This window comes from Arvicola amphibius, chromosome 6 (assembly GCF_903992535.2).
Source record: "Arvicola amphibius chromosome 6, mArvAmp1.2, whole genome shotgun sequence".
Classification (NCBI taxonomy): domain Eukaryota; kingdom Metazoa; phylum Chordata; class Mammalia; order Rodentia; family Cricetidae; genus Arvicola; species Arvicola amphibius.
This window is the reverse complement of record NC_052052.2, coordinates 14,323,399-14,338,758: the sequence shown is the minus strand read 5'-3', so window position 1 is coordinate 14,338,758 and position 15,360 is coordinate 14,323,399. Positions and strand designations below refer to the sequence as shown.

General features: G+C 53.1%; 1 protein-coding gene and 1 long non-coding RNA gene across 3 annotated transcripts; one reads left to right on the top strand and one right to left on the bottom strand.

The window, feature by feature from the left end:
* Positions 1-1,915: 1,915 nt before the first annotated feature.
* LOC119817040 lies at positions 1,916-10,840 on the bottom strand. Of its 2 annotated transcripts, XR_005285876.2 has the most exons (4): positions 10,619-10,840; positions 8,277-8,407; positions 6,040-6,644; positions 1,916-4,917 (listed from the first exon to the last, which is right to left on the bottom strand). It is a non-coding gene; the product is annotated as an uncharacterized LOC119817040 (long non-coding RNA). The 2 variants fall into 2 exon arrangements; XR_005285877.1 differs by lacking the exon at positions 10,619-10,840 and having other exon boundaries at positions 1,916-4,122; positions 8,277-10,278.
* On the top strand, positions 10,416-14,775 carry Camk2n1 (calcium/calmodulin dependent protein kinase II inhibitor 1). The gene is made up of 2 exons (XM_038334208.2): positions 10,416-11,945; positions 13,423-14,775. The coding sequence occupies exons 1-2, from the start codon at positions 11,780-11,782 to the stop codon at positions 13,491-13,493; spliced, it is 237 nt and encodes a 78-aa protein (XP_038190136.1). The 5' UTR covers positions 10,416-11,779; the 3' UTR covers positions 13,494-14,775.
* Positions 14,776-15,360: the final 585 nt, after the last annotated feature.

Sequence of the window (15,360 nt, the reverse complement as noted above, 5' to 3'; positions counted from 1 at the left end):
AGCACGGAGTCCCGGATGACGGGGTGAAAGTTACGTTGTGCTGTTCGGGGAATAAGGAGACAAATGTGTATGTGCTCAGTTCAGTTTTTTTCACAAATACTTCGGATTGTGCTTGGTTAAATCCCCAGAGGCAGAGCCCACAGCGTTAGAGAGCCCAATTTTAGCCAATCTGCACATCCATCCATCATTCAGGCCCCTCCCCAGAAGATCCTGGTGGCGGATGGGCTGGGAGGTGGTCTTCAGAATCCCAATTCATTCAGAATTCTAGCGGAATATTTGAAAAGCAAACAGAAACACGAAGAAGTAGGCCAATCTCATGCCCTTCACAAGCCATTCTGGTCATTCAGAAGGGCCAGCTGGGCCGCATCCTCCCTCCCCCCCCCCCCATGCTGGGGAATCCTACAGGGCAAGAGGGTATGTGGAGTTGGATGTCACTGGAGTTGGATGTCACTGGAGGGCATTTGTTCATCCATCGGACAGTGTATACCTTGTGCCTGCAGGAGTAAAATGAGGGACACCCAGTTCTGTCCTAAAAGGGCCTGGAATGTGTCTCAATGCATCCTATTGTTTGTCAAGGAGCGAGTCCCACTCTGCAGGGACAGGAGATGTCACTCTTTGGCTCATTGGATTCCACAGAAGGACATTTTCTTAGTTTGTCTTCTGTTCCTACAGCAGAAAACTTGAGGCTGGGTAATTTATGAGGAGCAGAGGTGGATTCCCAGAAACTCTGGAGTCTGGAGAATCCAGGAGCAGGGCACTCACCCCTGCTGAGGGTCCTCGTCCCTGTGTGATAATAGTAGAGGGCAGCACAGGAGGGAGGGAGGGAGGGAGGGAGAAGAGAAAGCGAGAGTAAATTATTTAAATAACTAGCTCCCCCCACCACAATGGCCTTATTAAATTTATGATTTCTCTTTTTGATGGTTCCACCTCTTCATCCTGTGACAATAGCACTAAAATGTCAATGTGGGTTTGGGAGAGGACATCTAGACTATAGTGGGGGGCTGAAGAGATGGCTCAGAGGTTAAAAGCACTGGCTGTTCTCCAGAGGACCCAGGTTCGATTCCTAGCACCTGCACACTGGCCCCCCACCATCTCTAACTCCAGTTCCAGGAGAGCTGATGTCCTCGTCTGGCCCCTGAGGGCATCAGGCATCCCCATGACTCGACTTAGCCACACCATGGTGCCCTCGCCCTTGCTCATACAGACTCAGCTGCTGGAGTCCTTGACTTCCTTCCACTCACTGGTGTCCATTTTCCCTGGGGACTGCTTGGAGTGTCTCCTGTCACCTCCTCCTCCTGCTGCTCTGGGCTGGATTTCGTATCCCTCATCTAAGATTCCCAAGATACACTCTCATCTTTTAGTTCCTCTCCTCAGTGCCGTTTTCGGTCGTCAGTACCCTTACACACTACGTGATGGTCTCCTGTCCTCACCTGGAGGTAAGGTGTGTTCTCCCTTTCGTTTTCTGACCCAGGGCTGTGTAGCACAGGTGTGTCTTGAACTCTTGATCTTCTTGCCTGAGCCAAGTTATGGGAATATGGTAGGTATGCCTGCATCATATTCTTATTCACCAAATACACAGGAGAAACAGGATTGAACCGAGGCCCGGTTCTCTAGTGCCTAAGCTCTTAGCTGAGGATGCTATTGGTTAATTTTCTCGTTGCTATAACCAAATGCCAAATAGAAAACAACTTGAAGGAAGAAAGAGTTATTTTAGCCCACGGTTTACGGGGAAAGAGCCCATCATGGTGGAGCAGGCAAGGCGGCTTGTTCACAAATTCGGGAGCAGAGGCGAGCCAGTGCTGGTGCTTGGCTCCCAATTGTGGGGGGGAGGTTTCTCTCGTTAGTTAAACTTTCTGGAAATGCCCTCACAGACACACTCGGGGATGTGTGTTAGGGGACTCTATATCCAGAGAAATTGACAATGACAGTTAACCATCACAAGTCCACTCCTCGTCAGCTTGACACTGAGCACATCACTTTATATGAACATTCTACCCCTCATGGCCACATCAATACAAAACGCATTGGATTAATCTCTAAAAGTCCCAAAGTCTCAACATCCAAAAGTCCAAACTTATTGTCTCTTCTAAGACTTAGGACAATCTCTTCCTCTGTGGGTCCCTATAAAATAATCGAGTTCCATCCTGATATACGACAGAGAATAATATGGGAAGGAACAGAGGCACAAGGAAAGATTATGCCAAAGCAAGACCAAAGCCCTGCAGGGAAGACACAAAACTCCGGAACCCATGTCCAGCATCTGGGACTCATGGCATCGTCTATGGTCCGAAAGGCTGGAGTGGCCGTGTCTCTACAGCCCCACCATCTGCAGCACACAGCCTGACCCCTGATCCCCAACATCCTGGGGTCTCTACTGCCTCTTAGGCTTTACCTTGATGGTTTCACACAATGGCTTCTCGGGGCCTCACAGGTAACCTGAACCTGCCACACACTGGCTGAATTAACTCATTTTCTGGAACTTTGCTGCAAGCCACTATGGCCCTACAGCTCTTGCATTTCTGGATGTCTACACAGCATCACACTGACGACCCTGATACGTTTTTCTGCCTTCTGGAGATAGACACGGACCCTCTTGTACCCCAGCTTCAGTGGCCTCTGGGTGCTTCGCAGCCGACCCAGGGAAAACACTTCCACAGACAGTTGATTGGGCAAGAAACCCTTTTAGCTGTATTTCCATCCAACCTCTCTTCCGATGCATTCATTTTCATAGTTGGAATCTTTACCGTGTGAGGTCTTACTCACAGAGCACTCTCCCTGTGGTCCCGGGTCAGAGTGAGGGTCCGCGTACTTTCTGGTACTAGTCTCCTGAATGGTTATATCTGCTTCCTCTGCAAACTCACCCAGTCATACATTTCCCACGTCTTTCTGTTCTCCCACTGTGGATCTGACTGACAGCAGTGAGCAAGAACCATGGGACAGACGGAAAACAGTTGTCCTGAGACTTCCCCCACAAAACAAATGAGCTCGTTACCTCTCGTTTTATGTTCACTCAGGGTCTCAGGACATGGTCAGAAGGAGTCAGAGTGTAACATGGATGGCCTCTGCCCCAGTTCCCAATAGACTTCTGAACCATCATGAGCTGACTCTTTGCTGTCTTTTTTTCTCCCTCTCCTCATTTGGTGGTCCAGATTTCCATCGCCATGGCCCCTTAAGTTCTTTTCACAGTGGTTTTATGGCATTTCTAGACTGTAGATCCAGACTCTTCATATTCCTTCAGCAAACCAGTTCAGTGGCCTGTGGCCACACGGCCAGACTCATCACAGCAACGACCCCACTCCTGGTACTGATTTCCTGCACCAGTTACTTTTCTCACTGCTGTAACAAACAAGGGGGATGGGTGGATTCTGGATCACGGTTAGAGGGGAGACAGTCCATCATAGCAGAGCAGGCAAGATGGCGATCTTGCCCACAGGAAGGGTTGATTCTGGCTCACAGAGGACAAACAGTCCATCACGGCAGGGCAGGCAAGATGGTGATCATCTTGCCCATGGGAAGGGTTGATTCTGGATCACAGTTTGAGGGGAAACAGTTCATCACGGCAGGGCAGGCAAGATGGCAATCATCTTGCCCACATCTGGGCAGATTACAAAGCAGAGAAATGTGAAAGTTCAGCTTGTTTTCTTTTTATATTCGGTCCAAAGCCAGTCCGTCCAAGAGTCCAGTCCATGGGATAGCAATACCAACATTTGGGTGGGTCACAGATACACCCAGGGGGTAGATCACCTAAGCTCTGGACGACAGGTGAGAACAGTGACCTGGCTGGCAAGTGAGAGGGGAGGGCCTCTTTTAGGGCCTGTGCACCAAGAGGGACATTATGTGCAGCGCCTTGCTCAGATTGTTGAGGATTCCACACAAGGAAGCCAGGGCCTTATGGTAATTGGCCTGAACAGAGAGCGTAAAGGTTTGAAGATTGATTTGCTCTGGTCCTGGCTCCATTGCTGGTTGGTTTTTTTTCCTCTCCTTCTCCCCTCCCCACATGAGAAAGGATCTTACTATGGGGCCCAGAATGGCCTTGAACTCAGGCCCTTCCTGCCCCAGCCTTCAGAATGGTGATAGCTGTGTGATCTTGATCCAGTGGCAGAACCTCTCTGGGCTCCAGTTCTAAATATGAAAGGAGTAATTTAGATTAGAATTTTCCAGAGCTCCATCTAGCTCAGACATTTTGCATGTCCACAAGATGGAGAACAGGAAAGAGGTGTTGAGGGCTCTCCTGTGAGCTGGGCATCTGGGAGCTGAGGGGCTTCTTTTTGGCCTAGCTGCGCCACAGCGGCAAAATGGCGTTTGTGGAAAGCCTGGGAGCTCAGCACATTTCCTTTCTAATTAGATAGTGTTAACTTACAATTTTGAATGAGATAAGTTTCCACGCGTGATGTCCCGAATTGCTCCCCGAAGCGCCCATTAGTCACTTCCCTGCAGCTGCCTTATTGTTTTCCAGATGCCAGCCGAGGGACTTGGCATTTCCCTTCCCTGATTGGAGTGGGCAAGGCAGAGCTGGTAACATAGGCGGGCATCTCAGGGAGGGGCTTTGCGGCTTTTACTCTTCCTCCTCAGTGCCTTCCGGGGTCATCACTTCACATCAAGGCCCTCAAAGCAGATTCCTCTACCCCTGGGTTGAGACTGGCGCATGGGGGCCACGGAAGAGCTCAACACGTTTACGAGGCTCTTGGTGTGCTTGTGGGTACAAATGATAACATCCACCTGCTCCTCATGTCCTTCCCTCCTTCGCCAGGTGCCGCTTGGGAAGGTGCTTCAAGTACGCCTTTGCAATGGATTATTCATCCATCCTCTTCCCCTTTGCCATGCTTCCCCAGGACCCTAGCGAGTCCTCCCATAGTGCAGCATCTGATATGACCACCAGGTGGTGCTGTGGCCCCATAATTGAGGACTTCCGGAGCCCTTGGAAGAGAAACAGGTTGTGACCAGAGGCCTGTGCAATTTTCTCAACTCTGAGGCCTGGGAAAAGGCCTGGGAAGTCTGCGAGAAGAATCTAGGGAGGACCCTGGGCTGTCGATCCCAGGACCGCTTTGGCCCAGCTTGCTAAGGATGAAACAGAAATTCTCCGTTTCCCACCTTCTTTGCCAAGCTCACTAGGACACTAGCTGTAAATGTGAGAATTTGTAGACAGTAGAGTCCTGGGGGAAGGAGGTCTCGCGTTTCTCCCACTATAGTTTCCCAGGCCCTCAAGTCTTTAAATACACTAGCCATCATTCCCTTACTCAACAACTAGTATGCATAATGCATCAAACCGTCTTAAAATATGCGCATGACTTCACGCTGGGGAAGGATGCTTGCGGGGGGGGGGGGGGGGGCTTTATGACACAGATTTCAGCTTTTGATTTTTCTCTGGGAGAAATTCTACTTCTCCCCAGCCTGGCTCTTTGCCAGCTCTCATCCCCTCTGTCCTGTTCTTACCCTATTTTTTGGATGCTTCCTGCCTCTTTTGCCCCTAGCTGCCCTTTCTCTGTGTTCTTGTTACTAAGACACTTCTCTAATGTACCGTCTGCTTCCTTCTCCGTGCTTGGATTGGTTTTCCTCCCTGAGGCTTTTGAGACTCTAGGATTCTGCTCCTGTTGATTTCTCTAAGTCTTCCTCACCTGGGCAGAAAGTATCTCTCTGCACTCCACCATACCTGCCCAGGGGCTGCCAGGGAGTATGCCCTTCTGCTACCAGCTCTTCAGGTCACAAGGGAATTTGTACCCATCTCTGTAGACCCCAAGGGCTGTGGGCAGAGGAGCTGAACCAAGCTGTTCCCTGTCCTTGGCTTAAGCTACAAACTCCATCTGTACTTCGCCTGACCCTCAGCCTCTCTCATTTTATAGCTGAGAGGAACTTTGGCTGAGGGAGGGCAGTGCAATCTCCAGGTGACACAGGAAGGAGGAGGGGACGGGGCTCAGGCTGGAAGCTGCCCTGCTGCTTCCCTTGGCTTCCTAAGCAGAATCTCCATGCCTCAGAGTGGCCGGAATGGCCTCTATCTTCCTCATTCGGGACTCATTGTGATGAAGCGGACTCCTTTCTCACCTGGCAGTCCTATAGGATGCATCCAGAGAGTTTGTTGTTCATTGGCCTTCTGTACGGGGGTCTGGGCTCAGCAGCTAGTGATCCCATTTCTCTAGTCAGGATTGAGCTCTCTTGGGTCTGACCCCTGATCCAGGAATCTTCTTAGCTGGTTCTGCCTCTTCTGGATTGGAAGTGCCAAATGACGCTATGTTGTCCTGAGGATGCACCAATGAGAGGTGCTAAAGTGGCTGCTTCTAGGCTGACCCATCACCAGAAGGAACTCCAGGCTCCTAGAAATTTTACCCACAAGGCTTTACATCTTGGGAAGAGAGTTGTTATCCCTTTCACTGATTAGGGCGAGGTATGAAATGAAAGAGCTTGCTTCTGTTTTTCTAACTCCTGGCATCCTCAGGGAGGCACTACCACCCAGCAATGGGAGAGCTTGGCCCTACTTGGAACCTACTGGCCTTTCATTGTTAGGGTGGCTTTGGGCTGTCACTTAACTTCTCTGGCCTGGATGCCCTCATCTGTAAGCTTGTGGTGACCATCTCAGCCATTTTGCAAGATCCTGGCGGTGGAAATGTGCTGGGTGGTCAGCAGGATGCAGGCATAGCAGATAGCGGTCCCTGCACAGAAAGGAACATGGGGTCAGAGCTCTGTGGTCTCTCTGAGCTAGAAGGGGATCTTCTCTTTTGGCTCCTCTCTAGCAGCCTTGGTTCGACTCCATTCCTATTGAAATCAAGGGGTCTTGTTTGTTTGAATGTGTATGGGTGTTGTAGGTTTGTGTCCTGAATGTGTACCTGGAGGCCGAAGAGAGCACTGAGTTTCCCAGAACTGGAATTACAGAGGGTTGTAAGATGCCACGCGGGTGTTGGGAACCCAGCCATCAGAGGATGTGTGGCAGCTGCCTTCTTCCCTGCTTATGTCATTGCCTTCTGAAGCTGCTGTCTGTGCCTCAGTTTCTCCATCTGCAGAAATAGGAGGGGATGGGAACGGAGGGAGTCTCTATACTGACTCTCCTTCCTGTGTCTTACTGGCTCTGGGTGCTCAGGGTATAGCAGGGGCTTTAGATACAAACTTCTAATGGTAGAATGTGCTGGAAGGACCCGGGGAAAGGTCTAGACCTAGTGAAGAAATTTCAGGTGAGTGCTAAGAGGAAGTTGAAATGAGGCTCTGTGGCCCCTGCCTATGCTTCAAGCAGTTTTTGTCTACTGGGGATTTGGTACCTCCCCAACCCCTTCTTAGTAACGGAGATCAAGCCGAGGGCCTCACCGAGTCCCAGCCCTCTACTTCATGTCTGGGAGAATGGAAAGGAAGCTGGGCTCTTCTCATCCCCAAGTTTCCCATTTTATGGTATCATCAGAGACTAGAGTGAGAAGCACTTTATTAAAAGACACAAAGAACTTGGAATGTTCCCCTACAACCACAGCGCTCAGGAAGCTGAGGCAGCAGCTTCAGCCAGCCTGTGCTACAAAGTAAGACCCTGTTCTTTTTTAAAAAAATAAAAAGCTGCCAAGAATAGTGGTACACACTTTTAATCCCAGCACTCAGGAGGAAGACCTCTGGGTTCCAGAACAGCCAGGGCTACACAGTGAGACCCTGTCTCAAAAGCACCGACAAACAAAGCAAAACCAAACACAGCCACAAAGAAAATCACTTGCTTTCAACCACATTTATTGAGGGCCTACTATGTGCCAGGCATGATATGTGCATGGTCTCCTTTCATAGAGGAGACCGCTGAGTCTAACAGGTTTTTACCCAGCTGACAGGGCAACACACATTGTTGTGACAAAATGCTGGACAGATACAACGTACGGAGAGGAATTATTTTAGCTCACATCTCCAGAGGGTTCAGCTCATGGCCAGTTGGCTCTCTGCTCGAGTGACAGGAACTGTGTGGTAGAGGACAGTCACATCATGGGAGCCAGAATGAGTGAGAAAGGGAACTGGGGACCAGAGAACACCTCCAAAAGCATGTCCCCAGTGACCTACTTCCTTCAGCTACACTCTACCCCCTAAAGCATCCAGAATCTTCTGAATAGTGCCACCAGCTGGGGATCGAACATTGAACACGAGAACCTAGGGGCAAATTTATATTTAAACTAAGCGATAGGAGAGGAAACTGAGGCACAGGGAGGTAAATGGATCGCCAGCTTGGGAAGTGGCAGAGCAGGGATTGGAACTTGATGGCCCCAGACTATGCAACAGCAGATTTTTTTTTTTTTGTGGTCATGGAGGAAGGTGGTCTTTATCGCTACCTTGCTTTTGGTTGCCTCCAGATCCTGGTATCTTTGGTACAGCTGTGAGCTTCTCTGGAGTGGAGGCTCCTCTAGAAATGGAGTCTCCAACACAGGTGTCGACTCAGGCTAGAGAGAAGCCCAACCACAGACTAGAGAGACAGAAGGTCAAAGATTGAGTATTGCAGGCAGCCAGGAAGGATGGAGGCAGATAACCACCCCTGGACTCCCATTTTCCCTTGCAGAACTTCAGTGTTACCTTGGGCGGATCATTTAACCTCCAGCTACCAGAGATGCAACATACCACCCTCCCAACCCTGCCCTCTTCTGGAGGCTGAGTTTTCAAAGATAATAACCTAATAACGGCAGAGACATTTTTTTTTTTTTTTCCAGGAGGACTGGAGCTAGCACCCGGGGCACCCGTAGTGACTAGTTAGGCAAGTGTTTTACCTCCAAGCTACATTCCCAGTCCTCACAGATGCTTTTCAGACTGTCAGTGCCCATGTGCTTAGGAGCCACGTATGTTTCCTGAAAGGGGTGGGTGCTGAGTTGGGAGCCTGGGGGCTTCCACCTTCAACCTTATTTGTCCAGGGTGAGGTAAACATAACAGTCCACTGACATTTGGAATTGCTGTCTCCTCTCCCTCACTGTCTGTCTGTGTGGATTTCTCGGCTCTGTGTGACTTTTTATCTGACACAGTGGGGCCCCAGTAGGCAATTAACTTGTAAATTGCTTTGTGTTGTTCTGTGGTGAGAAAGGAGGCCCTTCTCCTGACGGTGACCTTGGCCAAGCCACTCACCCTTTTCCCGCTCCACCAGTTAACAGAGATGTAGCCTCTCCTCTTTCTATCTCACTTATTTTGAGACGGTGAGGTCAATAAATGGATGTGAAAAGCGCTTTGGGGCAAGACCAGAAAGCCTAGCACAGATGTAAGAGTTGCTTGTAAGTTGACATCACCCTGCACTCTAGGCCTCTGTCATCACTCTCCGCACTTGGGCTTCAGAGCTAACCTCAGAGCAGACTCTCAGAAGAGCCTTAGTGATTGGAGACCGCTGCCTTGTGGAGGGGAGCACCCATTGTCTGGGGACCTGCTGCTCCTGCCACTGACAAGCCATGGGGATCAGGCTGAGCCCAGGCCCTCTTAGCTTTCGTTTTCTATGTATCAACTACAGGCTTGGGCTGGGTGATCTCTGGGGAGGCTTCCCAGCCCAGGTGGCTCTGAAGTGGGCATGGCTAAAGAGCAGCACCGGCTCACAAAGGGAGCCATTTCTTCTTTGCCTACTGCGCTTCCACTAACAGCCCTGCCTCAGGAGTCTGACTTCACTTCCCCCCTCTTTAACTGTCCTGAGGGGCACCTTGGCAGCTGGGCCCTGTGGTACTGGGGTTCTAGAAGATAGATCACTTCCCTCACTGCTAGGGAACTGCAGGGTTGGGATTTCAGATCAGGCCTGAACCTAGAGGTCAGGCTTATTCCACCTGGCACAGCCCTCTCCGATTTCTCCACCTCCTCCTCTCTTCCTGGGGTCTGGCCTTTGGAAACCAGCCATCCCTTTAAGGACTTTTGGGGGGGTATTAGGCTCAGTTTTCTTAGCAGCCCCTCTTCCAAATCTAAGATCATCAAACGGTCTCCCTTTCCTTCAGTCCCACTCGCTGGAGTTCTAGATGTTACGAGAACCTTAAGGAGTTCTTTTGATACTGGTGGGAACCTCCTCCCTCTGCTGCAGCTAGGTGAGCTAGGAACCTGGGGACAAGGGTTAGCTTCCAGGCCCTGCCTCCTCCAGTAGGCTGCTGACCTTGGGCTGGTTACCTATCTCTGGGGTTAGGCCGGCTCTACAGAGCCGGTCTGGTCTCCGCGGGGAGAGCAGGTGCTCCAGGCTAGGCGAGGATAATGAGAGCTCCTCACGCACCTTGCTCCCTTGGAGTTACCATCTGGCTGACAGATGCGCCTCTCAGGCCTCTAGGGCTGCCCGGGTCTCCCTCTCAGGATGCAGGAGCACGCTTCTGGTTTTGAGGCCGCAGTCTCTCCCCAGGGTTTTATTAATTTTGTTGCTGTAAGGGAGGTCCCGGAGGGCAGAGTCGGAGGCTCGGGACGTCCCTAGCGGAGTCAGAGGGCGCTAGGAGCCGGGCATCCCCGGCAAGCCCAGCCTAATGAGGCTCTCCCTATCCTGCGGGAGGCGGGGCTGACCCTCTCCACCCCTCCTTCTTGTCCCGGGGGAGCCAGGGCCCAGCACAGAGGGACAAGGAGTGAGAAAAAGGCCTTCCTGGTAGATCCGTGGGCACGGGGGCCATAGAGTGAGGTATTAGGGATGCCTGGCAGGGTCTAAGTGGGGCACAAGTGTGATGGGGGGAAGGGAGAGGCGTACCCACGGGTCGCCCCGGTGCGCTGGGATCTTCGGCCTCTGTAACTGGCCTCCAGGGAAGTCAGCATCCGCGTTCTTTCCCGGCTTGTGCGTCCTCGGTCCCCTCCCCTCCCGCAGCCTCGGGTTCCCCTCGGGAGTCACAGCCCGCCGAGCCGGCGCGCATAGGCTCCGGGTCGGGTAAACACCGCGCGGGAGGGGCGCGGGCCGAGAGGGGCGGGGTGCACCGGGGCCCCTCGGCGCGGGCGGGACGGAGGGGACAGGGGGCGGGGGCAGGAAGCCAGCCGCGGTCCGGCGCGGCCCCGTGACGTCGCTTGGCTTCCAGGGATCTCTCCCCGAGGCCCACGGGTCCCCTCCTCCCGCCCTCCTCCGGCGCCTCGCTTCCAGCCTGGGCCGGCATTCTGCTCGCAGCTCGCAGGCTGCTCCTCCGACCCTGCCTCCCTCTTCCCCTCTCTTCTCCCTTCTCCTTCCCTCTCCGACCCTCTGTTTCTCCCTCCTCACGCTTCTCTGCTCTGCCTCTCTGATCCAGACCTAGTCTCCCCCCTCTTTTCTTTTCTCTCTCCTTCCTCACCCCCTCCCGCCGCTCCCCCAGCCTCCCTTCGTCTTTCTGTTTTTCTCCCCGTCGCCCTCTCGGTTTCTTCCCTTCCTCCCTCCCTCCGGGTTTCCTCCCCTGCCCTCCCTCCTCCTCGCTCCCCTCCCCCTCGGCCGCTTGCAGCTCTCCAAGTCCCCTAGTCGCTGCTGCCGTCCGCACCCGCGGCAGGACCGGCCCGCGCGCTCCCCCGGGTGCGCCCCCTCGGTCCCGCGCCCTCCGGGCTCGCAGGGACACCCTCCTCCCCGCGCGTCGAGGCCCCGCCCGGCACGGCCCCCGCCCCGCGCCCGAGCGCGCCGAGGATGTGAGTCCTGCCCGCCGCCGCCGGAGCAGCCGCCACTCGCGCGCGGAGCCCGAGCGCAGCGCAGCTAAGCTGCGGGCGCTCGCTGGGTCGCTCGCGCGGGCTGCGCGCTCCTGCCTCAAGCGGTGTCCCCCGGCCTCTCGCCGGCCCCAGCGCCGCGGCAGCCCCGAGGGCCGTCCCCGGCCGGCCATCCCCGGCCCCAGCGCCGCTGACCCTGTCCTCCGCGGGCGGGGACGCGGGCGGAGGAGGTGCCGCCTCGGAGCCCCCGGACGCGACGATGTCGGAGGTGCTGCCCTACGGCGACGAGAAGCTGAGCCCCTACGGCGACGGCGGCGACGTGGGCCAGATCTTCTCGTGCCGCCTGCAGGACACCAACAACTTCTTCGGCGCCGGGCAGAACAAGCGGCCGCCCAAGCTGGGCCAGATCGGCCGGAGCAAGCGCGGTGAGTTCTCCGCCCCTTACCCCCTGCGGTGCTGGTGTTGCGGCCTGGCGGGGGCGCAGGGTCTCCCGACCACGGGGGACCTCCTGCAGGATCTAGGGATCCCTCCTGCGGCGGAAGCTGGATCGGGCCTCGGGCACGCGTCCCATCTGTCCCGGCCAACCGCGGGGTCACCCGGGGGCGTGGTGGCCTCTAGTAGCAGGGTTTTATACCCAAGGTTTTTATACCCGCGTCCTCAACCGCACCAAAGTTTGCTTTTAGATTTCACACCCCCTCCCCCTTTTTGCGCAGTGGAGTCGCAGCTGCACTCGCTCTGCTCTGCCACCCTGGGGGAGGGGGTCCCGGGAATCCTTAGGGGTCTGCGTGGGGGGCTTCGGGGAAGACGAGGGGGCGAACAGGCTCTTCACTGTTACTTGCCAGAGGGGAGAAGGTTAGTCTAGTCTGGGAATTGGAGTTGAAGAAGCCCTAGAGATACCCAGAGGCAGGGTGTTGCCCGAAAGAGACTGGGGCGCCGAGGTGAAGGAAGGAGATAACCCGGGGGACCGAGGTGGGCTGAGAGCGCGAGACAAAGCTCCAGCTAGGGAGCTGTAGCGGGAGCGACGGCGAGCCGGGGACTCAAGTCTAGGGAGGACGCTTGAGGCAGCTGCAACAATGAGGGTGACCGACAGAGATCCAAACGTAGAGACCCAGAGTCCTGGACAGGATCATCCCGTGGCTTTAGAGGGACCGAGAAAGGCAAAGTGGAGACAGGAGACTGGCAGAAGAGACGGAAGAGATAGCCCGAGACAGAGCCCCAGGCGGCAGCGAAGGGAGGTTCTGTCCTCTGCGGTGGCACCGAGAGCCGAGGGGCGGAGGCCACCGGCCCCGGGTGCAGAGAAGGCGAGCAGGAGGGGGATACCTGCCGGAGGCCAGGCCTGAACTCTCCAGCGGTGGATCGGCGTGGGAACCGATCCCAGTCTCCTTTCCTGGCTCCCAGCTTCTCTGATCCCGGCCTGGCCTGGTCCATCGGCACCAATGACCCGAAGAGCTCAGCTTCCTCTCCTCTCCTTTCTCGGCTTCGGATACTTCTTGGTAGATGGATGCACCGGGCTGGGAAGGCACAGGGCTGCAGCCTGGCCACTGAGGGCCGTCGTGCGCCCGGGCTGCAGCTGGCCGCTGGGATGTCTCCTCTTGCTCGTTTTTGTTTTTTTTTTTTTGTTTTTTTTTTTTTTTTAAGAATCCAGCTAGAACCGCGGGTTAGGCATTAGGGCAGATCAGAGCTAGGCCGAGAAGGGACCCCTGAACAGGAACCGAGGACGGTGGGGCTGTTCGCCCTGCCCTGCGTGGAGAAGCCAGCTCTCCTTCTTCGCCCTCCTCTGCACCGCCCCCCCCCCCCCCCCCCCCCGCTAGTGAGCCTAGGCCAAATGTCTGAGACCCCTGGCTAGGCCCAAGCTCTCTCACATGTCTCTCCCCCTCCTTTTTTTTTTTTTTTTTTTTGCAGTTGTTATTGAAGATGATAGGATTGATGACGTGCTGAAAAATATGACCGACAAGGCACCTCCTGGTGTCTAACTGCCCCAAAGACAATGAGTTGAGGGAAAGGAAAAGAAGAGTGGCGGGCCGGACAGTTATTGACAAAAGCACGAGGAGGAGAAAGCACTTTGAAATTTATTATTAGATGGCTACCTACGATGAAATCAACAACCTGTGTCTCATGTCAGGCCGGGAGACAGATGAGGTGGGAGGAGGAGGGGGAGGGAGAGGAGGAGAAGGCGGCGAAGCGAAGGCTCTGGGCTCCTCTACAAAAATAAAAGTTAAAAAAAAACCGACATAAAAAGAATCACTATATACACACATATAAAGAAAAAAGTCTCAGTTGCAGCTGTTTGTCAGAATCAATACCTGTTTCTTTTTATATGGTAAATATTGTGCAATTATAGATCTGGAGTTTGAACCACTTCCTGAAGCAGCACCGAGTACTTGAAGGTGCTTGCTGTCTCTGCTGATTTGGCTGTTCCCAATGTTTACATTATTTAATCTTGCAAAAATGATCCTGTGCACTTGGATGTGACATGCTGTCCAGTTTTATTATTTTTTTAAAAAATGTTGTTTATTCTCGGATGTACAAAAGAAAATCGGGGAAAACGATCTCTGTAGAAAACGCTTTACTTGGGTCACCTTCTGGAGTTCTCGGACATGTGTTTCAGAGCAGAAGGGAACTTTTCTGTGGACCGATGCTGAAGGAGAATTCTTGTCTTATTTTAAAGAGGTGGACTGTGCAGCTTGTGTTTCCTTGTCGCAGTAAAGCTTTTTGCCCAGGTTAAACTCCAACAACACGTTTTATATGTCAGAAAGAAAAAAAAGACAAAGAAAAATAATGCTTGAGTATTTTCTAACCTCCCCTGGAGTCTGTTGTGTGAGCCCCCTCTTTCCTTCCCAAACAGTGTGTCACTTTATTCTCTTTAATGAACTGTAAAAAACAAAAAATCAAATGTAATCACAAGAGTGCCAAATATCCTGAAACGCCAAAAGGCATTTTGATTTCTTTTTTTCCCTGTGCTCTGAGTCCTTGTGCAGGAATGCTGGGAGTGTTGCTCCTGTTGTTTATAGGGGTTCTCTTAAGGCTCGCCAGTTGCCTGTTTGCATGGTATTTGCAAAAAAAAAAAAAAAGCCTCTTGTGCGAGGAATCTTTTACCATCTCTTTTTTTTCTTTTTTTGGTTTGTTTGCAACTTTGGACCTCAAGGGGTCCCCACCCCCAGTTCCTTCTTTTCTTGGTTCCACATTCTGTATGTTGCACCTTGAACCCGCACACAGGGCTATTTCTCCAATGTACAATAAAGAACTCTTCCTGTCTCTCTCTTTCCTTGACCTTGTTTCTTGGGTACTTGCTGACAATCTGACCAGAATGAGGAGCTGGTGGCTTTGGTCTGTGGGATAAAGCAATCTGGGTGGCAGGGGTGGCCAGCATCTGCCAGTGGACTGGATGGGCCAAGTTTCCGGAGAATGAATTCAGTGGGCTTTGAATTTTGCAAATTGGGCTCCTCCTGGCTTCCCCAAGGTTCTGGCCATCCTGCTGGGGTGGGAGGTTGTTGGTTCTCTTAACTTGGATTCAGTTCCCAGCTCTGATTTCCTTGCTCTCTGAACCGGAACTTCTGGAAGCCTCAGTTTCCTAATCTGCAAAGAGCAGATAACAGGGCTTCTGCCTTATGAGGTGTGGTAGAGGAAGAACAATACCACTTTCCATGTGGGGCTGTATCACCCACAGAGCATCATTAGGGATTGGGCTGGGGATACACACTCCCAGTAACTTCCAGAGCCCACTGTTCCTTTCCTGAGGATCGGTCTATTCTCTGGAGATGCTTAGCTAGGAGGTCAGAGGCACCTGCTACTCCTGCCTCCAATCACCCATTTCAAAAGCTTGTTGTGTAAGGGTGTGGG

Excerpts from the sequence above, each read along its gene's own strand:
- Camk2n1 (XM_038334208.2), top strand. The coding sequence starts at position 11,780 with ATGTCGGAGGTGCTGCCCTACGGCGACGAGAAGCTGAGCCCCTACGGC. Across the intron at positions 11,946-13,422 it reads GATCGGCCGGAGCAAGCGCG|TTGTTATTGAAGATGATAGG; the intron begins GTGAGTTCTCCG and ends TTTTTTTTGCAG.